Source organism: Hemitrygon akajei, chromosome 30, assembly GCF_048418815.1.
Source record: "Hemitrygon akajei chromosome 30, sHemAka1.3, whole genome shotgun sequence".
Taxonomy (NCBI): domain Eukaryota; kingdom Metazoa; phylum Chordata; class Chondrichthyes; order Myliobatiformes; family Dasyatidae; genus Hemitrygon; species Hemitrygon akajei.
Genome location: NC_133153.1, coordinates 34,684,243 through 34,710,298, shown reverse-complemented (window position 1 = coordinate 34,710,298; position 26,056 = coordinate 34,684,243). Strand labels below are relative to the sequence as shown.

The 26,056-nt window shown below is 43.2% G+C and overlaps 1 protein-coding gene across 1 annotated transcript in view; it reads left to right on the top strand.

Moving 5' to 3' along the window:
* The window catches only part of LOC140718610 (synaptic vesicle glycoprotein 2B-like), a 194,538-nt gene that overhangs the window by 126,477 nt on the left and 42,005 nt on the right, over positions 1-26,056 (top strand). Inside the window, exons 3-4 of the mRNA XM_073032577.1 lie at positions 16,429-16,609; positions 19,671-19,822. Of these exons, the coding sequence (XP_072888678.1) occupies positions 16,429-16,609; positions 19,671-19,822 (333 nt within the window). The remainder of the gene's footprint in view (positions 1-16,428; positions 16,610-19,670; positions 19,823-26,056) is intronic.

Below are 26,056 nucleotides of genomic sequence, written 5' to 3'. Positions count from 1 at the left end.
CATATGACATAGGAGCAGAATTAGGCCATTCAGCCCATCGAATTTGTGCCACCATACCATCATGGCTGATTTATGATCCCTCTCAATCCCATTCTCCTACCTTCTCTCCGTAACTTTTGATGCCCTGACTAATCAGGGTACAAACAACCTTCAATTTAAATATACCCAATGATTTGGCCTGCACAGCTGTGGCAATGAATTCCACAGATTCACCACCCACTGGCTAAAGAAATTCCTCCTCATCACTGTTCTAAATGGATATCACTGTATTCTTAGGCTGTGCCCTCTGGTCCTAATCTCCCCAACTGTAAGAACCATCTTCTTCATGTTCACCCTATCTAGGCCTTTCATTATTTGATACGTTTCAATGAGAACCCACTCATTCTTCTAAATATCGGTGAGTACAGGCCCAGAGAGATCAAGCACTCTTGTATACATTCACAGTTTCCTTCCCAGAATTGTTCTTGTGAACCTTCTCTGCACCCTCTCCAATGCCAGCACATGTTTTCTTAGATAATGGGCCCAAAACTGCACACAGTACTCCAAGTGCAGTCTGACCGATAAAGCCTGAGCATTACATCCTTGCTTTTGTACTCCAGTCCTCTTGAAATGAATGCTAACATTGCATTTGCTTCCTTAGTACTGACGCAGACTGTAAGTTGAATCCTGCACAAGGACTCCCAAGTCCCTTTGCACCTCTGACTTTAGATTTTTCTCCCCATTTAGAAAACAGTCTGCTCCTTTATTCCTTCTACCAAAACACTTGATCGTAGACTTCCTTACACTATATTCCATATGCCACTTCTTTACTCATTCTTCCAATCTAAGTCCTTTTGCAGACTCCCTGCTTCCTCAACTCTACCTGCCCCTCCATCTATCTTTGCATCATCCGCAAACTTGGCCACAACGCCATCAATTTTATCATCCAAATCATTGACATATAGTATGAAAAGAAGTGGACTCAACATCAACCCTTGCAGAACACCACTAGTCACCAGAAGCCAACCAGAAAAGACCCCCTTTATTCTTACTCTTTGCCCTTTGCCTGTCAGCTAATCTTCTATCCATGCTAGTATCTTTCCTGCAATACCATGGACTCTTACCTTGTTAAGCAGCCTCATGTGTGGCAGCTTGTCAAAGAATGCTGGTAAACAAAATTCACTGACTCTCCTTTGTCTATCCTGTCTGTTAGTTCCAACAGATTTGTCAGCCAAGATTTCCTCTGAAGGAAACCATGCTGACTTTGGCCTACTTTATCATTCATCTCCAAGTATCCTGAAACCTTATCCTTAATAACGTACTCATACATCTTTCCAACCACTGAAGTTAGGCTAACAAGCTTATAATTTCTTTCTTCTGCCTCCCTACCTTCTTAAGGGGTGGAGTGACATTTGCAATTTTCTGGTTCTCTGGAACCATTCCCAAATCTAGAGATTCTTGAAAGATCATTACTAATGCCTCCACAATCTCTTCAGCTACCTTTTTCAGAACCCTGGGGTGTAGGCCATCTGGTGCAGGTGACTTATCTACTGTCAAGCCTTTCATCTTCCCAATTGCCTTCTCCTTAGTAATAGCAACCACACTCAATTCTGTCCCTGACAATCTTGAAATTCCAGCATACTGCTAGTGATTTCCACCGGGAATACTGATACAAAATGCTCATCAAGTTCATCTGCTATTTCCTTGATCCCCCCCCCCCCCATTACTCCTTCTCCAGCATTCTTTTCCAACTGTCCAATATCCATTCTTGTATCTCTTATTCTTTATATATCTGAAAAAAAATTTGGTATCTTGCTTTATATTATTGGCGAGCTTACCTTCATATTTCATCATTTCTCTCCTAATAGGTTTTCTAGTTGCCTTCTGTTGGTTTTTAAAAGCTTCCTAAACCTCTAACTTCCCATTAAGTTTTGCTATATTATATGCTCTCTATTTTGCTTTCGTGCTGTCATTGACTCCCCTCGTCAGCCACAGTTCCCTCATCCGCCCTTTAGAGTACTTCCTCATTCCTGTGCCCCCAAATTGCCCCAAGAAAATCCAGCTATTGCTTTTCTGCCATCATCCCTGCTACTGTTCCATTCCAATGAACTTTAGCCAGACCCCTTGTAATTTCCACTGTAAAATTGATACATTCAGTATGCAAATACATGTAATTTACACTAATTGTTCATCCATATCACTCTATTCCCTTCATATTCATGTGTCTATCTAAAAACCTTCTAAACTCTACCAGACTGCTTGCTTCTACTACTACCCCTGGTAGCCCATTCCAGACCTGGCCACTCTCTCCGTGATAAACTTTCACCTCATATAGCCCTCAAGTTTATCCCCTCTAACATTAAAAGCATGTCCTCTGGTGCTTGATATTTCTACCAATGGATTCTTAGGATTCTAAGCAGTGTTGAAGAATGGAGGGACTTGGGGGAGGGGGTGTCCAGAACCATAGATCCCTCAAAGCTGTCACACGAGTTAATAGGCTGGTTAAGAAGGTGTTGGGTATGTTTGCCTCATGACTAGGGGGCTTGGGTTGAAGAGCTATGAGGTAATGTTGCATTTCTATGTAACTCTAATTAGAGCACAACTGGAGTATTGTGTTCACTTTTGATTGCCCCATTACAGGAAGGATGTGAAAATTTTAGAAAGGAGATTTATCAGAATGTTACGTGGGTTAGAGAACATGTCTTTTGAGGAAAGGTTCTGTGGCCTAGGGTTTTTCTCTTTGGCGTTGTATGAGATTATGTGTTGCGTACATAGAGTGGACAGTCATCACCTTTTTCCCCATGGCGTAAGTGGCCAATACCAGAGGACATTTTTTTAAGTTGAGTGGAGGAACGTTCAGGGGAAATGTCAGAGGTACACAGAGAACAGTACGTGTCTGGAACACATGGCAGGAGGTGGTGGTAGAGTAATGTAGAATAGATTAGGGTCCATTAAAAAACTCTTAAGCACATGGATATAGGAAAAGTAGAACGTTATGAGCTGTTAATGTTGGAGATGGATTGGACACACGATCAGAAGAGAGGCTAACTCAGTCATCAAGACAGCACTTCAGTGGACCCCTGAAGGGAGAGCTTCCCAAGGATTGGAGGGTTGTGGATGTTGTTCCTTTATTCAAGAAAGGGTGTAGAGATAGCCCAGGAAATTATAGACCAGTGAGTCTTACCTCAGTGGTTGGTAAGTTAATAGAGAAGATCCTGAGAGGCAGGATTTATGAATATTTGAAGAGGTATAATATGATCAGGAGTAGTCAGCATGGCTTTGCAAAGTGCAGGTCATGCCTTACGAGCCTGATTGAATGTTTTGAGGATGTGACTAAACACATTGATGAGGGTAGAGCAGTAGGTGTAGTGTATATGTATTTCAGCAAGGCATTTGATAAGGTACCCTATGCAAGGCTTATTGAGAAAGTAAAGAGGCATGGGATCCAAGGGGACATTGCTTTGTGGATCCAGAACTGGCTTGCCCACAGAAGGCAAAAGGTGGTTGTAGACAGGTCATATTCTGCATGGAGGCCAGTAACCAGTGGTGTGCCTCAGGGATCTGTACTGGGACCCCTACTCTTTGCGATTTTTATAAATGACCTGGATGAGGAAGTGGAGGGATGGGTTAGTAAGTTTACTGATGACACAAAGGTTGGAGGTGTTGTGGATAGTGTGGAGGGCTGTTAGAGGTTACAGCGGGACATTGATAGGATGCAAAACTGGGCTGAGAAGTGGCAGATGGAGTTCAACCCAGATAAGTGTGAAGTGGTTCATTTTGGTAGGTCAAATATAATGGCAGAATATAGTACTAATGGTAAGACTCTTGGCAGTGTGGAGGATCAGAGGGATCTTGGGGTCCGAGTCCATAGGACGCTCAAAGCAGCTGCGCAAGTTGATTCTGTGGTTAAGAAGACTTTGAGATTTGCCCTGTACCAATCACACAAAGAAACTCAAAGCACAAATCATTCATTCATTCTGTGTCATGTCGTATGACGTAGGTGATCATGAATAAACTCTTCTTGGGCTTCCAGCCTGTACTCGATTGGAAGCCTGAGAAGAGTATATTCGTCATATACACCAGGAAAGCACTAGATCCCAGTTGATCATAGTCAATCCATGACCATGGTTGTTCTTGGCAAATCTTTCTACAGAAGTGGTTTGCCATTGCCTTCTTCTGGGCAGTGTCTTTACAAGATGGGTGACCCCAGCCATTATCAATACTCTTCAGAGATTGTCTGCCTGGCATAACCAGGACTTGTGATGTGCATCGGCTGCTCATATGGCCATCCCCCACTTGCCTCCTTGGCTTCATGTGACCCTGAATGGGGGGGGGGGGGAGATAAGCAGGTGCGGAGGTAAGATGCATCTGACACCTCCTTTGGTAGAGAAGTATCCCCACCCTGCCACCATAAAGCACAAATGCAGATGCTGAAAATCTGAAATAAAATGCTGGAAATTTTCAGCAGGTCAGGCAGCACCTGTGGAAGAAGTAATGTTTCAACTCAATGATCCCTCATTGAAATAAGGAAAAGAGAGAAACAAATAGTAGAGTTTGTGATATGGTGGAGTCATCTTACTGCTGCAGATGCCAGTACTCGAGGTTCTCAATGCCATCTTGATTGGCCCTTCTCCAACTTGAATAGTCACGGACCGGGAGACCCAAGGGTCAGTGCCATTGCTGCATTTCTTTGAGAAGCTTCAAGTACATCCTTGAATCCTTTTTCAATCTGCTTGATTATTGTTTCCCATAATAGACCTTGTCAATGATGGTCCAAAGGTTCAATGGTTCCATTTAATGTCAGGGAATGTTTATATAGTATGCAACCTGAAATTCTTACTCTTCACAGACATCTACAAAACCGAAAAAAAACCCAAAGAGTGAATAATAGAAGAAAGTTAGATCCCAAAAGTCCCCCCAAGTGCCTTCCATGAATAAGCAGCAGCAAAGCATCAAAGCACTTGTTCCAGCAGGCAGTATCAGTCCTCCCCCTCCCACCACCCACCATGCAAGCAATAGCAAAGCCCCTAAAGAGATCATGATGTAGAATCCCTCAAAAAGTACAGGCCATAACTCACCATTTTGCCATGCCGCATGCTCTCCTCTCACCAGAGAGGGAGGGAGCGATATCTTCCCTTCCACAGCGACAGGGGAAAGCAACAGCTCACTGTTTCGATGTTAGAGCCAGCCACATCGCTTATTTGAGCTCACCTGACTGGAGAACCAGCAGACCTCCCCCCACCCACCACTCCCCCTTTGGGATAGAGAGGGAGCACTGGTGGGTTTGGGAACAGACGCACAAGGAAAGTGGTCAGTCCAGTTCAAACTCAGCGCTGGGAAAGGTGTCCTCGGACAAACCCTAACGTTGGTTCACTTATCGTTTCAGTGAATCAGATGCTTGTTCATTGTTTATAAGAGTTATTTCAGTCCCTGCGTGATCATCAAATTCAAAATTGGCCAGCACTGTAGCGTTCTGTTATCATTTGCAGGTTTATTTCACAGTCGTTGATATCCGGAGACACTGAGATACACATGTCCCCCTGACGTTCACATAGCCACAGTACAGGAACATAGTGCCATTTGCCAAACTGTTTTTTTACAATAACAGTACAACCATAGGACCATGATTTAAAGCAAAATGCCAGCCACAACCAACAACCTGGGTACAAATTGCAATCAAAATTCGATGTTGAGAAAGGAAGTCTTCCTCCCAGTATTTCACAGCAGCATGTGAAATATCAGTGACGAATGCAGATCTCCCATTGTACGAAAGAAAGAGGTGAGAATTCTCTCAGCATTCTCCCAATATTTCTTCTTCAGCCACGATCCAAAGGAAACAGGTTGCAGTTGCTTCTTTATGTATTGTTTCTGGAATCCTGCTGTGTACCAACATGCCAGACGTGACTGCATTTGAGAGTCCCAAGAATGATCTGGGAATGAAAGATCTGAGAATCAACAGAAGATAGAAAGGGCTTGTCAAAAGGGCAATGTTATGATAGTGATGGGAGATTTTAGCATGCAGGTCGACTGGGAAAATTAAGTTGGTAATGGATCTCAACAGAGTGAATTTGTTGAATGCCTATGAGATGGCTTTTTAGAGCAGTTTGTCGTTGAGCCTACTAGGGGATTGGCTATACTGAACTGGGTGTTATGTAATGAATCGGAGACAATTAGGGAGCTTAAGGTAAAAGAACCCTTAGGGAACTAGTGATCACAATATGATTGAGTTCAACTTGAAATTTGATAGGAGAAGGTAAAGTCTGATGTAACAGTATTTCAGTGGAGTAAGGGAAATTATAGTGGTATGAGAGAGGAGTTGGTTAAAGTAAATTGGAAGGAGCTGCTGGCAGGGATGTCAGCAGAGCAGCAATGGTGTGTGTTTCTGGGAAAAATGAGGAAGGTGCAGGACATATGTATTTGAAAAATGAAGAAATACTCAACTGGTAAAATAGTACAACCATGGCTGATGAGGGAAGTCAAAGCTATTGTAAAAGCACAAGAAAGGGCATACAACAAAGCAAAAATTAGTGGGAAGATAGAGGATTGGGAAGTTTTTAAAAACCTATAGTGAGCAACTAAAAAAGTCATGAGAAGGGAAAGGATAAATATGAAAGCAAGCTAGCAAGTAATATCAAAGTGTATAGTAATAGTTTTTTTCAAGTATGTTAAAAATAAAAGAGAAATGAGAGTGGACATTGGACCACTAAAAAAAGAGGCAGAAGAGATAATAGTTGGGGACAAGGAAATAGCTGATGAGTTAAATGAGTATTTTACATCAGTCTTCACTGTGGAAGGCACTAGCAGTATGCCTGATGTTGTACTGTGCAAAGGAAGAGAAGTGGGTGCAGTCGCTATTACAAGAGAGAAGGTGCTTAAAAAGCTGAAAGACCTAACGGTACATAAGTCACCCAGACCAGATGATCTAGGGTTCTGAAAGAGGTAGCGTTAGAGATTGTGGTGGCATTAGAAGTGATCTTTCAAAAATCATTAGACTCTGGCATGGTGCCACAGGAATGGAAATTTGCAAATGTCAGTCCACTCTAAGAAAGGAGAAAGGCAGCGAAAGGAAATTATAGATCAGTTAGCCTGACCTCAGTGACTGGGAAGAGGTTAGAGTCAACCTTAGGGGATGGAGTACTTGGTGACACAGGTCAAGATAGTACAAAGTCAGCATGGTTTCCTTCAGGGAAAATCCTGCCTGACGATCCTGTTGGAATTCTTTGAGGAGATTACAAGTGGGATAGATAAAGGGATGCAGTAGATGTTGTAAACTTGGACTTTCAGAAGGCCTTTGACAAGGTGCCACACATGAGGCTGCTTAAGTTAAGAGTCCATGGTATTATGGGAAAGTTACTAACATGGTTAGAGCATTGGCTGAATGGTAGGAGATAGCGAGTGAGAATAAAAGGTTCCTTTTCTGGTTGGCTGCCAGTGACTAGTGGTGTTCCGCAGGGGTTGGTTTTGGGACCACTTCTTTTTATGCTGTATATAAATGATTTGGATGATGGAATAGATGGCTTTGTTGCTAGGTTTGCAGATAATACGAAAACTGGTAAAGGGGCAGGTAGTGTTGAGGAAACAGGTAGGATGCAGAAGGACTTAGGCAGATTAGGAGAATGAACAAGAGAGTGGCAAATGAAATACAATGTCCGAAAATGCATGGTCATGCACTTTGGTAGTAGAAATAAATGTGCGGACTGTTTTCTAAACGGAGAGAAAATACAGGAATCTGAGATGCAGAGACAATTGGGAGTCCTTGTGCAGAACACCCTGAAGGTTAACTTGCAGGTTGAGTCGGTGGTGAGGAAGGCATGTTAGCATTCATTTCAAGAGGTCCAGAATACAAGAGCAAAAGTGCGATGCTGAAGCTTTATAAGGCACTGGTGAGCCCTCACCTTGAACATTGTGAACAGTTTTGGGCCCCTCATCTTAGAAAAGATGTGCTGGCATTGGAGAGGGTCCAGAGGAGGTTCACAAGGATGATTCCAGGAATGAAAGGGTTATCATACAAGGAATGTTTGATGGCTCTGGGTCTGTACTTGCCGGAATTCAGAAGGATTGGGGGTGGGGGGGGGGTACCTCATTGAATCCTTTTGAATGTTGAAAGACCTAGACAGAGTAGATGTGGAAAGGATGTTTCCCATGGTGGGAGAGTCTAGGACAAGAGGGCACAGCCTCAGGTAGAAGGGTGCCCTTTCAAAACAGAGAATCGGAGAAATTCCTTTAGCCAAAGGGTGGTGAATTTGTGGAATTTGTTGCCACATGCAGCTGTGGAGGCCAGGTCATTGGGTGTTTTTAAGGCGGAGGTTGATAGGTTCTTGATTGGACATGGCATCAAAGGTTATGGGGAGAAGGCCAGGAACTGGGGTTGAGGAAGGGAAATATAAAGGATCAGCCATAATTGAATGGTGGAGCAGACTCAATGGGCCAGAAGTTCTAATTCTACTCCTACGTCTTATGGTCTTATTTAATGTAGGAGTGCTTGATTGCTCTGGGTCTGTACTCACTGGAGTTTAGATAAATGTCGGGGGAGGGGGGATCTCTCTGAAACCTAAACAGTATTGAATGGCCTAAATAGAGTGGATGTGGAGAGGATATTTCCTCTAATAGGGGAGTCTGGAGCCAGAGAGCACAGCCTCAGAATACAAAGATATACCTTTAGAACAGAGACGAGGAGGAATTTCTTTAGCCAGAGGGTGGCGAATCTGTGGAATTCACTGTCACAGACAGCTGTGGAGGCTAAGTCATTGGGTATATTTAAAGAGGAGATTGATAGGTTCTTGATTAGTCAGGGCATCAGAGATTACTTGGAGAAGGCAAGAAAATGAGGTTGAGAGCCACGATCAAACCATGATGAAGCTGCGGAGCAGACTCGATGGGCCAAATGGCCTAATTCTGCTCCTATGTCTTTGGGTCTTATGGTTGCTGGAAAGGTAGTTAATTGTTTAAAAAGTTTCCTGAAAAGGCATTGTTATTCACATCATGGTATCTTGCCAACTCCTTTCCCACCATGGATTTCCCCTCACTGAAACATTTGGAAGGCCAAATTATGTTAACAGTATTAAATAAATACGCATACTTGTCCTGCATTCTAATAAGTTGTTGCCAGGATTGACACAAGCGTGTGGTTATGGCCCAAGTGCAGAGGGAGAGACACTGAAGCAGATGAACAGTTTACTGACTTTTAATTAGAACTGTACAGAATTAAAGCATAAGCAATAAATGCTTGGCCCATGGGGCCGTTAGCTAGAAGTGTCAAACTGAAAGCCAATGCCAACACTGTGGCTAGGAAGCAGTAGCTTAACACTAAATGGATACAGCTTCTTTACATCATCTATCTAAATGGTAGTCTTCTTTCACGGAACAAGGACAAGGGTAAGCAGGGAATGTAGACATTGCTCTGCTTTTGGTCGCGAGTTGACAAGACTGGTGTGAGAGGAAGGGAGTTAAATACCACCACAGTGAAACACTAATCAGCTGGAACATTCATACACACGAGTGTGATTGCTGAACCTGCTCTGCAGCCCACGTGTGAGGGCGCGCAGACCCCACGACAGAGCCCGTAGTGGTTATTCCAAACATTAAACTAACTGAAAGGAAAAGACAGACGTCCGAAATGTGAGCCTAATTTTGTTTTTACTTTAAACGAGGCATGCACATATCACGTGGTAGTATCATGACATATTAAGTTCACTTATTTTTACATATAACCCATAATAAATTACTTAAATGAACAATAATGCTTAATCAAATAATATATTTACAATATTACTCAAATACTATGAAATATTAAATACACAACACTCCTCCCTGGTAGCTATAAACTCCAATTCAATATAGAATGCCTCTCAACTATATACAATGTAGACTATAAAACATAGAACATAGAAATCTACAGCACATTACAGGCCCTTTGGCCCACTATGATTTGCCGATCACGTAAACTACTCTAGAAACTGCCTAGAATTTCCCTAGCACATAGCCCTCTATTTTTCTAAGCTCCATGTACCTATCTAAGAGTCTCTTAAAAGACCCTATTGTATCCCCCTCCACCACCATCGCTGGCACCTCGTTTTATCCATTTCAGACCTGTGAAAAAGCCTCTGGCTATTTACATGATCAATGCCTCATGTGTATATAATATTACATGATGCAACTATGATACAGAGTTGCGCAGCACAGTCAATTTTTAAATTGCCTAACAATTTAATTGCTGTGAAGGATTTCTTACTGTTGTGGGATAATGTCTTTCCTCATAAGGGCGGAGGTCACTCTGCTTGGCCGGTGAGACTTATGGCTGTGAAACAATCTCAGGGTCTGGGCCCTCCTCCATGGTGGTTGTAGGAGCTGAATCTGAGACTGCAGGAAGTGGCTCTAACAGCTTTGGACACCTTTCTTCCATAACAACTGACTCTACTCACCTCAACTGATCAATGTGTCATCCCCAGAAGACACCAATCTCCACTGTGTAGGAGAATGGTCCAGTCCCGTCCTTAATCTTTCTGAGTACCTACTTTTGATCATCTCTGTGGCCCCTCTCCACGACTGCTTGTCCAAGAGTGAAACATTGAACCTCCTTGCTTGAAAGGAGTCCTCCATTTGTCTCCACTGTTTGCCCTGCGTACTCCTGAGATGGGCTTGAGCAGGTCCAAGTGTGGATGCAAGGGACAGCCCAGGAAAAGCATAGCTAGCGAGTTGTTGGTTGTGGAGCGTGCTGCATTACGATATGCAAGGAGGAAATTGGCAAGCTTCTGGTTCAGTGTCAGTGTAGTTTGTTCTGCTGATATCGCTCGCAGTGCGCCTTTTAGACTCTGGACAAACCTTTACACCATGCCGTTTGTAGCTGGGCGATACGGTGCAGATGAATTATGTCTTTTACATTCATTTCAGGAATGACTGAAACTGTTCTGCCACAAACTGTGGTCCATTGTCACTGGCTAGGTGTTCCGGAACACCAGTCTTTGCCAAAAAGCTACTCAACACATCAACAGTGTGTGCGAGGCTGTGGTGGAGGCTATTGGGAACACTTCTACTAATACCAAGAGATTTATGCTGATGAATGGTCTGGTAAAACCCTCGTGAATCCTTTGCCAGGGTTGGAGAGTCACTGCTCTAGGGGTGTACTGAACATGTTGCCATCCCTCACAAAGCGTGGCAAGCTGCTCAATCTGCTGTTCTATCCCAGCCCACCAGACAAGACATTTAGCCAATGTTTTCATTTTACTGCACCTAGATGACTGGCAAGTAGCTTCTACAAAACTTTAGCTCTCAGCTTGGATGGTACAACCGACCATCAATCCTCAGATAAGGCAACCTCTGTCAAGGGCAAGTTCATCTTGGTGCTGGTAAAAATGGAGGCACAGGAGTTTTTGATGCACGTTTTGGGTGGCAATGTGGACCTGAGACAGTGTGGTGCTTTTTCTGGTTTCCCCTTTGATCATCACAGCCGTATTAGGGAGACTTCCAATTTACGCTACAGTCTGTCCTCTTGTAAATTTTCAAGTATTTCCTTTTGCAAAGGTAAACAGGACAATCCACCAGCATTTCCATGATTAGGTTTGCTCTTGAGTTCAGTCTTGTCGTTGTGACCTCCAAGAAACAGAGCCCATCTCTGCACTCGTGCTGCGGTGGTTGGGCAACACCCTCCTATGGATTGAGAATGGACACCAGCAATTGATGATCTGTAACGAGGGCAAACTCTCTCCCATGCAAGTACTGGTTGAAATGTTTTACACCCTAAACCAGACACCAGGCCTTTCTGTCAATCTGTGCATAATATTTTCTCTGCAACAGGAAGGGAACATGATGCAAAGGCTCTGGGGCATTCAGTTCCATCACTCATAACGTGTGACATGACTTCACCTATACCATAAGGTGAGGCATAACAACCAAGCTTCCACCACTGTGTGAATTTTCTCGGCTCACTAGTGTAACTCTTGTGCGCTGATTATGTGACCACAGTAGGTGATATTTGGTTTAAAGAATTCACACTTGGTCCATTGTGCTTTGAGCCTATAATCATCTAATATTTTTAATACTATGTTTCAGAGATGTTCCTTGTCTTTTTTTTCCTGTCACATTGATGTCATCTAGGTAACACTGAGTGTCTGGACAGCCTTGCAGTAGCTGGTCCATAGCTTTCTGCCAGAGTGCAGGTGCAGATGCTATTCCAGAAATAACCCTGCGAAGCGCAGAATCAAATATCGCTGTGATGATTGTACGCTCCAGTATCAATTGTTTGGTGACAATAAAAGTATTATAGCAGAAGTATTATTATAAAAGTATTATGGCTTACCCTTTGTGAGTTCTTATGGTGAGAAACATGATGTTCACTTCTTCCACCGCCATCTGCAGGTAAGCCTCAGCTAGGCCACCTCGCTGAAGTGTTTCTCTCGAGAACTGTTTGCGAGGATATCCTCTATTCTGGGCAGAGGGTATTGATCTACTTTCTGTATTGGGGTTGATAGTGACCTTAAAATCACCACAGATCCTGATAGACCCATTCTTCTTGGCTATCGGAATGATTGGTATTGCCCATGGGCTCCACTCAACCTTGGAAAGAATTCCTTCAGCCTCCAGGCGATATAGCTCACTGGCTACTTTATCACGGATGGTATAAGGAACTGGATGGGCTTTGTAAAACTTGGGTGTGGCACTATTTTACCCTTGCTGTTTGAGCTTTCCAATGCCATTCCTGAACCCTGCTGTGGCATCATCCAGCACCTTTCTATTGCAGGGGATGTGGCATGCAGATGGTGGATGGATCTTCAATCACATCATAGTTGTCTCAGCCAATCACAACCCAGACGGCTGGCCCTCCCGTTTTTACCAAACACAGGACCTTTGGAGCTCACTGGTTTTTGCATTTCACTGTTCTGAATGTCAATCCCATGGGAGCTGTCTTTTCTCCAGTATAAGTTCCTAACTGGTTATCTGCAGGCTTCAGTTTAGTAACTTTGAAATGACCTTCAAACTCATTTTGTGGAATGACAGAGCCAGTGTCCGATTCCATTTTAGTCGATTTGCCATTCATTTCTTGTGTAAGCCATATTGCTCGTCTATTGTTAGTTTTGACATTTCTGCTCTGCTTTTTTTTTTACTTGATTGACTTTCCTTTTGCGAAGAAAACGTGTTGCAAAGAAAAAAAATGTGCCGTGCTTTTTTTAACTCGAACATCTTGCTGTGCTTCAACAGGTAAGTAGTTGTCTCGGGTTTGTTTTAAAAATACCACATCACCACTGATACGTTTTGTAACTCCAAAAATTTAAACTAATTGAGAGGAAGAGATGGGAGTCTGAAGTGTGAGTCTAACTTTGTTTTTACTTTAAGCGAGGCATGCACATATCACATGGTAGCATCACTAGTATGCAATTTACTAATTTTACATATAACCCATAATGAATTATTTAAACAAACAAGAATGCTATATCACAAATAGAATCAGGTTTAATATCACTGGCGTATGTTGTGAAAATTGTGTACTTATATTTACAATATTACAATATATTTACAATATTGCTCAAATAGTTTAGGCATCCGTTAGTCTCGTGAGACCATGGATTTGCGCCTTGGAAGGTTTCCAGGCGCAGGCCTGGGCAGGGTTGTATGGGAGACTGGCAGTTGCCCAAGCTGCAGGCCTTCCCCTCTCCACGCCACCGATGTTGTCCAAGGGAAGGGCACTAGGACCCATGCAGCTTAGCACCAGTGTCATCGCAGAGCAATGTGTTGTTAAGTGCCTTGCTCAAGGACACAACAAGCTGCCTTAGCTGAGGCTCGAGCCAGTGACCTTCAGATCAGTAGACCGATGCCTTATCCACTCACCAACACTGCTCAAATACTACTGAAGTATTAAATATACACAGTTTTGACAAGGATCTTGAAAGAACATTGTGTCTGATTTGCTGCTGAGTCTGAGAGAGATCTGATTCACTAGGTACTGGCTGAATATCAATCTGATTTTAGACATATGTCTTTGAGCCTCAAAATTGCCTTCTCTATTAAACTTCATTACAGACCAAATAATTGCCTCTTGGGTTTTGTCTTCTTGGCGTATAAAGAAAGGATTTGAAACAGAATTCTATATGAGAATTGAAAAGAGCCAAGAGTTTTGTATGAAATCAAAGCCAGTCCTCAGTGTGGAGGTGAACAGTGTGGAGCCACAGGATTCCAGCTTTGATCTCTACCGCGCATCATGTTAGCTAAAGCCATGTGCAACAGTCCCAGGATGGAGGGGAGAAAAATACTGGAAATTCAGCTGACCCGAATTTAGCAGGAGGACCTTGCTTATATGTATCCAGAAGTCAAAAAGCACAAAGGCAGGCCTTAGGACCTGCAAATTTGTTCTGACTCATTTGCAGTAATTTTATGCTAATCCCATTTTATTCTCCCCAGGTTTCCGACACTGCCTCTCAGATTTTACTAATTGCCTACACACAATGTTGGGGTATCTGAAACTAGAGAACATAGTCTTCAGGTCAGAGGTGAAAGTCTGAAATAAGAACCTGAGGGGGGCAGCTCTTCTTACACAGCAGGTGTTAGGTATATGGAGGAAGTGGCTGAGATGAATACATTAGACACAGTTAAGAAATAAGTGGACAAGTATTCAGATGACACGAATTTAGGAGCGTATGGACCAAGTGCTGGGAAATGGGATTTGCCGCGATGTGCATTGACAATGTTGGAACATATATGTGGAGGAAAGACAGACTCCGATGTAGAGATGGTGGCTAATATTTATTCGTAAGAATTCCAACAGAACGCTGATGGTACAGCCAAATGATACCGCAAGATGTAACATTCTCAAAACTAGGATTCCATGATTAGCACTAATTGGGCATGCGCTTAAGTAATACAAGTAATATGCAATCCTCAAACCTATCAAAATAAATTTAACAAGTTCAAACAGCAAGCACCAAGGATCTCTGGCTTCCCACAGAAGCCTGAAGAACTCATTACAAGGGATTATCTGGAATATACATCCTTGGTCAACATGGACGAGTAGGGACCAAAGGACATTTTTTTCATGTTCTGCAACTCTATGACTGGATGAGCTGTGCTATTTGGGCAACTTGGCCAACTTTCAGGTCTATGGAATATGAGAAGATACCAGGTGATGCAGAGGAAAGCTACCTGGTAACAGGGAGAACGTGCAGATTCTACACAGAGAGCACAGAAAGTCAGGATTGGAGTGGTATGATCGCTGCACTACCTGCTATATTACTGTGTTATACACAGTTCTGGGATGACAATCCAGCAAATTGGGAGTGTATCTGACTTACCTGGCAGCAAACTCTGCACCAGAGTACAGAGCAATTGAGGTACAGAGGTTTGAAGGCACCATAATCTCTTGGATGGCAAGAGGAAGCAGAGTAGAAGTGCCTAGTTGTGTGGTGGGTTCGCCCAGCACAGAGTGAGTTTTGACGATACGTGGAGAGGATCTTGCAAGAGCGTGCATCAGGACTTGCAAGCTACTGGGTGAAGGTCTAATCTCGCTCGAAATGGCTACGAGGAATGGCACCAATATGCAAACTTCCTGCTGTTGTTAATATCGCCTGCCAGCACAAAAGAGTGGAAGAGACAGGCTTGAGGCCTGCAGGTCTGGCAGCATCTGTGAAGAGAAGTAAGCAGTTGACATTTTGGGCCGAGACCCTTCACCTGTCCTGATGAAGGGTCTTGGCCCAAAATGTCAACTGTTCATTCCTCTCCATAGATGCTGCCCGTCCTGCTGAGAGCCTCCAGCATTTTGTTTCTGTTGCTCTGGATTTCCAGCATCTGTAGAATCTTGTGGGCTGATAATTTGCAGCCAGTATGTTTTTAAAGATCTTTTATACCTTTTTTTAGGGGAATTTCTGAAAAATGCCTGATCCAGTAACTTTATGATTGATGTGACAGGGTGTTCAGGTCTTAAGACTGAGTCTGAATACATCAGTTTTACTTCACTACATTGATGGGAATGCGGAAAGAATAACTAATGGGACTAATGCAGGGGTTCCCAACCTTTTTTATGCCATTACCATTAACCGAGAGACTAATGGGTGCATGATGATGCAGACTCTGGAGTCAGTTTCTTTTTCGTGTGATTCTGTGGCTCACTGTCTATTTTTAAAATGCTCCTTTGACTCAGCTTTCAGTCACCTACAAAGCATCTCCTCATGGAGCTAAGTCTCAAATGTCATTCGATTATCATTTTTGTAATGTATATATATTTATTTATGATGCTGAAGAAAATCAGCTTGTTGTAGTGAACAGTCTGTAACATGGTCCCATTCCATTCCTGATCCTCCCTTGCATCTACTATCTTTATCTCTGTACTTCATCGCTTGATGAAAAATTATCCTTGGAGAACTGGTGGAATGAAACGCTGAGAGGCTGTTGAAGTGTCTGAAATTTGGGACATAATGTCAGGATGTAGTTGATCATGTTACTGATTTTCTTATTACTTTCTTGCAGGGTTAATAGTGTATTTGGGAATGATGCTTGGAGCCTTCATCTGGGGAGGCCTGGCAGATAAAATGGGCAGAAGGTATTGTCTGATCATCGCCTTGAGCATCAATGGAGTCTTTATTATCTTCTCATCATTTGTCCAAGGTTATGGCATCTTCCTGTTCTGCCGACTACTTTCAGGAGTTGGGTAAGTGAATTGCAGGACAACTAATTTAGTGCTATCAAGGTAAACAGGCTGCAAAGCCAGCCTGGATGTCCAAGCCCCTTTCTTCTCTTTCGCTTAGATGTCAATGCCAAGACTTGGGAAGATAATGTGGAGTGACATTCGGATGCTAAAATGGAGGGAATATTGGGAGCACATTTGTAGGGTTCTAGGTGAAATGCAAGCCAGTGGACTAATTTGTCCCACATGATTATTATTTGACATCCCAGATGGTGACTACGTGAGAATGGTTGGCACATAGCTCAGCCAGCCAAGTGAGGAGTATGCCATCACATCTTCTCCGAGGATCATCAACTTGTTGCAGTGGAGAGGCTTGTGAGTTCCTGAGATCACGAGAGTGATGCTTCCGAAGTTTAGCTTTCTGGCGCTTATCTCCTGGTAAGGTCACCCATGGCAGTAAGGTCAAGGGAGAGATTCCAGACAAAAAAGTGATCCAACCAAGGCCTCAGAATTGGAGCTGGTGGAAGATGATGACATATCACAGCAGCAGTGAAGGTACAGGAAGGTTGTAGCAGTGAAGAGACCCAGCTGTTTTGCATTCCATGCCACTGGACCCTGACCCCAGTCTGTCATGGACTGTGTGGTGGCAGTCCTACACACATTAGACCAAGTCACACTCAGGCAATAGCCATTAAGGGAATCCATCCTCCAGAATATGTGGATCCCAGATTTACCTCTGCAGCCTCCTAAAGACACTGCCACCCTACCCAATAGACAACCCCTTAGGAGAACATCATACTCAACTCAAGTGATTGCTTTACTATGCCATCACGGAATTATATTGTAGGCATTAGGGAATTGGAGTTTACTGTTGGCATTGATAGCCTGCAGACCATGTGCCCATTTGCTCTTCCCTCCCATTGAATAAGGCCACCTCAACCCCTCCCACAATTATTTGCAGTTGTGCAATAATATAGTATAATGGAAGATCTGCTGTCTTCCCACCCAGTACTTTGAGGAATAATTGGGGAAGCATTGGTATGTGCATTTGGTTTATAAATTTATTCTGTAATAATTTTTAAAAAACAGAAAATCTGATGTGGTGTAGGCAGAATCTGTGAAGGTACAAACAGAATTATTGTCACAGGTTGAAAACTTTTTATCAGAACCCTGAGTTGTAATCAAAGGTCATCAACCTAAAATGGTTCTTTCTCTACTGGAGGTACCTGACTTGCAGAGTACTCCTAATATTATCTGGTTTTATTTCAGATTTCCAGTATGTGGACTATATTTTTCCAATTATAAATTTGTTCACTTGATTCATGGCTATCCACAATTAAATAATTAAACCAATAATTCCATTAAAACTTTAACAACTTGTGCACAGTAGCTCATCTACTCTTACAGCCTCCTTCCCTCTGCAGTGCGAGCCTGGCCTGATTTATTTGCTGTCTAGTAACAATTGCTGAGGGAACTCTTCTAAATAATTTGGAGTGAGTGGTTCCATTTATCACTGATATTTATAAACCTGAATTTTTCAGCCCTTATCTCAACATTTGGAGATCTGTAACTGCTGTGACTTTACACTAAGCTAGTTTATCTTCAATGCAAGAATCAGTGCTCTCCCATAGCTGAATAATGAATCTGAATATATTTCTACTTAATATGGCTGAGATGTGAGAAGTTGCCATGTTTCTAACTTGTAGCTCATGCTTAGAACCTTAACATTCCCTAGAGAGCCATAATACATGGCTATTAGTGTCACCAACTCATTGGAACCTTTCTGTGATTGTTATACATTTGATAGGGGGCTCAGGGCCACTATTAATCTGCCCTTGATGATGAAGGATCCTTCCCACCCTCCTCCCATCAGGGAGGAGGCTATGCAACATTCACGCTAGGACCACCAGACTCAAAAACAGTTATTTTCCCCAAGCAGTAAGGCTGATCAACACCTCTACCCACTAACCCGCCCCACCACACTCCCAACCAGAACTACTTTATCATTTCCTGTCAGAGTCACCTTATGTACAGACACTCATACACCTGGAATAACTTTATGGGCATATAATCAATCAAGGTATATACACTATCTTATGTAATTACATTTATTTTTTTTATTATAGCATTATCTATCTTATTGTGTTTTTTATGCTGCATTGGTTCAGAGTAACAATTATACCATTCTCTTTTACAGTCGTATACTGGAAATGACATTAAACAATTTTAATTCTTCAACTTTGAATCTTGAAACAATGATGGTTTCTTCATGGAATCTAAGATAGATTTTAACATGAGATAAAATCTATCTTAGATCCATGAAAATCACATTGACTTCAGCTCAAATTTACTTTGAACTCAACTTTGAGTTAAAGACTTCACTTTAGCTCAACTTCAACAAGTTGAACTAAATGGTCAACTTCTTTATTCAGTGTATTCTTCTGTGAGAACACAGGAAAATAGAAGCAGGAGTAGACCATCATGTCCCTAAAGCTTTTCCCACTATTCAGTATGATAATGGTTGATTTATGAAGACCTCCACCCCTCTTCTGCTCCAGTTCCCTATACCTCTCAGTTTCTTGATCTTTCTGTGTTTTCCTGAAAATACAAATACCTAGGGTTTGCTAGGGAACAGAGTCTATCCCAACAAATGATGGAGAACTCAAGAAGACTTACACGTGTCTAATATCATTCAACTTCTTTAGAAAGTTTTCTATTCTTGTTCCTCTAGTTCAGGGGTTCTCAAGCTTCTTTTATGCCATGGACCAATACCTTTAGGCAAGGAGTCTATGGACCCCAGGTTGGGGAACACTGGCTGGGAACAAGGTGTTTCTCTGAACAGTGTCAGTAGAGAGGCTTTGATGTGAAGATTGAGAATGTGCCAGAATCAGAATCACATCACTAACAGAAGTCCTGAAATTTGTGGTTTTGTGGCAGCAGTTCAATGCAATATATAAGTATTTAAAGTTATAATAAGGAAGGTTAAAAAATATAAATAAGTAGGAAAAAGAGACCAGAGTTTTATCAACATCGGCAAGTTAACAACTTGCATTCTGAAAGTTATTTTCTTTCTTCCTTCCCTCAGCATTGGTGGCTCCATCCCCATTGTCTTTGCCTACTTCTCTGAATTCTTGTCTCGTGAGAAGCGAGGGGAGCACCTCAGCTGGCTCTGCATGTTCTGGATGATCGGCGGGATTTATGCTTCAGTGATGGCCTGGACCATCATCCCACATTATGGTAAGTCTGGTGAACAACTTCCCTTCACTTGGCCCACTCAATGAGCAGGCAGGGTGTATTGTATAAATGGAATCTATATATTGCAATAAACACAAGAGATTTTGCACATGCTGGAAATCCATAGCAACACTCAAAATGCTGGAGGAATTCAACAGATCTGGCAGCATCTATAGGAGGAAATAAACAGTCGATATTTCATTTTGAGACTTTGATTGCTGGTCTTGCCCCGAAGTGTTGATTGCACATTCCACTCCATAGATGCTGCCTGACTTGCTGAATTCCTCCAGTATTTTGTGTGTGCTGCTCTATGTAATATTTGGTTTATGTATCAGACATTGTTTAGACTGCATTTGGAGCATTGTGTGCAGTTTTGTTTACCCCATTCCAACAGGGCTGTGGAGGCTTCGGAGAGAGTGCAGAAGTTGTTTACCAGGACGCTGCCTGGATTAGAGGGTGCGAGTTCTTAGGTGGGATTGGACAAATGTGAATTGTTTTCTCTGGAGTGTCTGAGGCTGAGGAAGTTTCTAAAATTATGAAAGACGTAGATAAGGGAGACAGAATCTATTTCTCAGGGTAGGACTGTCTAATACCAGAGGACATGGATCGAAGATGACAATGGGAAGTTTAAAGGAGATGTATGGGGCAAGGTTTTTTACACGGAGGGTGGTAGATGCCCAGAACAGGCTGCTAGCGTTAGAGGTGCAAATAGTTAAGTGGCATTTAAGATGCTTTGAGATAGACACGTGGATATGGAGGGATGTGGATCAAGTGCTGGCAGAAGAGATTTAGTTTAATCTGGCATCAAGTTTTGTAAATACACCATGGATCAAAGGGCTTGTTCCTATGTTGCAATGTTCTTTGTGTGTTCTATAAGTGTTTGTAGATGGTGCTGAAGTCGTTGGGTGTTTCAGGTCTTCCAACATCAGCCACTCTCACCCCGGCAAGCCCAACCAGGGTTGATCAGGCCCCGGCTTGTGTCCCAGCAACATTAGTCCACAGGTTACACCTCTTGATCTATAGCCATCTGGAGGCTCGCTCAGCAGTCCTGATGGCTCTTTTCTTTGCAAGCTCCATAATACCAAGCGGAGAGTAGGTTCTTCAGAGTGAGCAGCCAGCAAAACCTTTGCACCCCACCTCTACAGGCTGGCATTATACCCTGTCTCTGGCGCTGCTCTACCAGCTCCTGGTATCTGGCTTTCCTACACCTGAACACCCCCTCAATCTGGTCTTTCCAAGGCACTGTCAGTTCTACTATAACCACTTGCTCAGGGCTGGAAGCTTTTTCGCTCCAGATGACAAGAGGTGACAAAAATGATTTGTTATTAGTTTTGTGACACCCCTTTGGAGTACCCTGGGTGATGAAAACACCAGCTGATTTGTAACCAGTCCAAGCCAATGAGCCAGATATAAGTCTAAGTCAAATTTTCCTGTTTTGTAATGAACACGAATGAAGATGAGGACATTGAGTGAACTCTAATGTCAAAATGGGGTCTTTAATGTTGTACCTGAGAAACTAGAACAAAGTGCAACCATGAGCTTATTTTTAAGCAAAGGCTGGGGACCTGTCTCTTGCTATCTTTGTGCAGCACTGTACTACAAGTGAAGATTCTGCAATGTATACGTACACGACGCTGGAAGAACTCAGCAGGTCAGGCAGCATCCGTGAGAAAAGAGTAGCCAACGTTTTGGGCCGAGACCCTTCATCAGGAATGGGGGGGGGGGGGCGGGAGGGAGAGAGGGCCGAAGCCCAGTAATAGAGATAGGGGAGGGGGAAGGGCTAGAGGCGCCAGGTGGAAAACCAATCAGAGGAAAGATAAAGCGGGGAGGGGATAAGCATGAAAGAACTGTAGAGATAAAGGAGCAGAAAGTTGAAAGGGGAGAGAGGCAGAGAGGGACCTAGGATAGGGGAGGGGGAGGGAATTACCGGAAATTGGAGAATTCAATGTTCATACCACCAGGCTGGAGGCTACCCAGACGGTAGATGAGGTGTTGCTCCTCCAACCTGAGTTTGGCCTCATCATGGCAGTAGAGGAGGCCATGTATGGACATATCTAGATGGGAATGAGAGGCAGAGTTGAAGTGGGTGGCAACTGGGAGGTCCTGTCTATTGTGACGGACGGAGCGAAGGTGCTCGGGGAGGAGGTAAAACCGAGCTGTGCGGGGTGTGGGAATTATGAGTTTTTTGGCTGAGGGAGGAAGGTGTCCGGAGTTGATGAGGGTGGAGATGGTGCGGGAGATGGTAGATTGATGTTTTTTGGTGGGGTCCTGTGGCAGGGGTAAGTAGGAGGAGGTGTCAGAGAGCTGCCGTTTGGCCTCAGTGAGGTAGAGGTCTGTCCACCAGACTACTACGGTACCGCCTTTGTCTTACATTCTGCAATGTAGCCCTGGACCTCAGTGACTGATAACTAAATATGCGTTCGCAGTTGTCATTCTAGGGCAGTGTGGGTCGTCAGGCTCCTATACCTCCCCATGAAGCTAGCATTGAGAAGAGGGCATGTCCTGGGTAGTGAAGGTGTTTATGGCTGATGCCACCTTCTTGTAGTCCCACCTTTTGAAGATACAGTAGCTCAGTGGTGGGCTGGTGGCGCAGTGACATCAGCGCCGGACTCCGGAATGGAGGTTCCCGGTTTCGAATCCAGTCGGGTCATTCCCGAGTACGCCTTCCATCCGTGCCGGGTTGAGTGTAGAGCTCGCAACTCGACTTTGTAAAATAAAAGAAAAATACTGCGAAAATATCTGCGTGAGGAGTGGTGCGCCACACAGTCTCTCATTCCGCGCCTTGTAAGGTATAAAAATGCCCGATGCTGGCCTCTCAGGCCTGAATCGATGTCATCATCATCATCATCATCAGTGGTGGGGAGGTTTGTGCCCGTGATGGAGCTAGCTGAGTCAACACTTCTCCGCAGCCTTTTGCAATCCTGTGGTTTGGAGGCTCCATAACAGGCTGTGATTAATGTCAGAATACTCTCCAACATAGGTACTTCTGTAGAAATTTACAAGAGTCTAGCTAAAATGACAAACTAAATCCATCCCTTCTGCCTACAAAATGTTCACACCCCTTCATTCTCTGCACATCCATCTGCCTATCAAAGAATCTCTCAAATGCCTCTGTTATATCCACCACCAATCCTGGAAGCACATTCCAGGCACGTCTCCTTTGAACTTACCCCTTCTTACCGTGAATACATGCCCTATGTTATTAGACATTTTGGCCCTGGGAAAAAGGTACCAGCTGTCCAAACTATTCAAACTATCTATTAGACCTCCCCTCAGCCTCTGCCACTCCAGAGAAAGTCAAGTCACTTTTTATTGTCATTTCGACCATAACTGCTGGTACAGTACATAGTAAAAATGAGACAACATTTTTCAGGACCATGGTGTTACATGACACAGTACAAAAACTAGACTGAACTATGTAAAAAACAACACAGAAAGAAAAACTACACTAGACTACAGACCTACCCAGGACTGCATAAAGTGCACAAAACAGTTCAAGCATTACAATAAATAATAAAGAAGACAATAGGACAGTAAGGTGTCAGTCCAGGCTCTGGGTATTGAGGAGTCTGATAGCTTGGGGGAAGAAACTATTACATATCTGGTCATGAGAGCCTGAATGCTTCGGTGCCTTTTCCCAGACGGTGTATGAGGGGTGAGTGGGGTCCTTCATAACGCCGTTTGCTTTGCGGATGCAGTGTGTAGTGTAAATGTCCATAATGGTAGGAAGAGAGACCCCGATGATCTTCTCAGCTGACCTCACTATCCGCTGCGAGGTCTTGTGATCTGAGATGGTGCAATTTCCGAACCAGGCAGTGATGCAGCTGCTCCAAACGCTCTCAATACAACCCCTGTAGAATGTGGTGAGGATGGGGTGTGGGAGATGGACTTTCCTCAGCCTTCGCAGAAAGTAGAGAAGCTGCTGGGCTTTCTTTGCTAACCACCCAAGTTCTAACTTTATGGCCAAGCAGACTTCTACCTCCTTTCCCTCTCACCCCACATAGTTAACACAACTAGCTGATCCCGCAAAATTGTGTTGAATTTTGTGGCACGGCAGTGTAGTGGTTAGCACAACGCTTTACAGTACGGGCGACCTGGGTTCAATTCCTGCTGCTGCCTGTAAGGAGTTTGTACGTTCTCCCCAAAACCGCAGGGGTTTCCTCCGGGTGTCCTGGTTTCCTCCCACAGTCCAGAGACATATTGATTAGTGGGTTAATTGGTCATTGTAAATTGTCCCGCGATTAGGCTAGGGTTAAATTTGGGGATTGTTGGGCCACACGACTCGAAGGGCTGGAAGGGCCTATTCCACACTGTAAGTCTATAAATAAATGAAAATTTAAAAATGAAGTCCATATCAAACTACCACACACGGTGAACGGATGAAGAAGCAAAAAGTGAATGCTGGGGTTGGATTATACACATAGTGGCTAACTGGGCTCTTCCAGAGTGTAATTATGTGGCCTAAGTAAATGGCTGCGGCTGGAGGACCTTTAATTTGAGATTCGCTTATTACTGGTTGACGGTCTCCTGGGGGAGTGGAATGGAGAAATAGCTCCTCTAATGAAAAAATAAATCAGAGCAATAGCACATTTCTGTAAACTCAACAGTGTTGTATTATTTAAAGAGCTGGAAAGCATTCTGCCATTTCTCGGAAAATAGACTCCGGGGTTCTGTATCAAAGATGCCCAAAGCTCAAACCACAGGAGAACCCATCACAGGGTTTTTAGGGAGGGAAGCTGATGGTGAGAGACACAATTGATGGAACGTAAAAACAATCTGAATCTGGCTGTATTTATGGTTTATAATGTAACTTTTATATTATATACAGGAAATGAGATTGGAGGCAGATACGCACTGAGATCGATTACATATGTTAAACATACATGTCAAACTCTGCTTTTGAAATTCAATTCCACTGGAAGTGAATTTCCCAGCCTAAATACAAACTGCACACATTGCTATATCATAGTTAGCTGCATGCAATGAAAGATATATTTCACCCTCAGGATCTCTAGCTGCAGGAAACTCGTGAAGTAAAAAATATTGTTGTGTTGCTTCTCTCAGCTGGGGAATTGTCGAAGTTATTATTATTCTGCAATTGTATTGATTTAAAATTTATGGCACTGTGCAATCCATTCAACCCATGGTAATCCATCAGATGGAATCCCATATTCTACCTTTTGGTCCACAGCCATGATATCAAGTATATATTTTTTTAGATGCTAAAGGATTCTTTGCTGCCTACACTTTTTCAGACCTAGCTCCCAAGCTCCCAGCATCCTTAGAAAAAACTTTGTATCTCCTTCTTTCCCTTAATCCCTTTTCCGATTGCAAACTATGCCCTCCAGCTCTGCTAAGGGGAAACATTAATTCCTTCACTTAAATCTCCCCTTCAGCCTCCCTTGTTCCAAAAGAAAAAACCTCAGCCCAGCCAATCTTTCTTCATAACGAAAATTCTCTTGAGCTACTAACAACCTCTTCGATCTCTTTTTTTTTTCACCCTCGTTGGGATAAGCACGTCCTGCTTGTAAAGCAATGACCAGAACAGTACAGAGTGCTCTAGCTGTGACCTAACCAATGTTTTATACAATTTTAGTATTGTCTCTTTGATTTATTAAGACTTCGAGATATTTATACTTGTTTTCTTGTGATTATAAATCATGATGTGCCAAGTGTTACTGTGAACAGTAACCAGAAAGGATGAAGTTTTTTCAAAACAACAGATGCCAATTGTTCTTCACCTTGAACTGACATTCTCTTATTTTCATCACAAGCCACCTGACAAACTACCTCACACTCAGTAGCAGGAATATCACTGTAGAGCAAGCACTAAACCACAGTGTTAGCAACACTGTACTGCAACACGTCAAAACACCTCGATAATGAACAGCTTTTAAGGAAAAATGAAGAATGCATTTTAATCCTGTCATATTAAACCAAATACAAAATCAGCATCAGCATGACCACAAGAATGGGGTAATTAACCTGACAGGATTCGATATTAAACAATGAAGCAAGTGAATAACACATAAGCCAATGCATTCTTTAAAAAGCAGAGGGCTACATCGGAGGGAAGGGTTAGATTAATTTTAGGGTAGGTTATAGAGTTGGTACAACATCATGGGACAAAGGGCTGTAACTTTCCTTAAGGACAGTGGATTGGAATTCAGAAGAACGAGGGGGGACCTCATTGAAGCCTATCGAATGGTGAAAGGCCTCAATAGAGTGTGTGTGGAG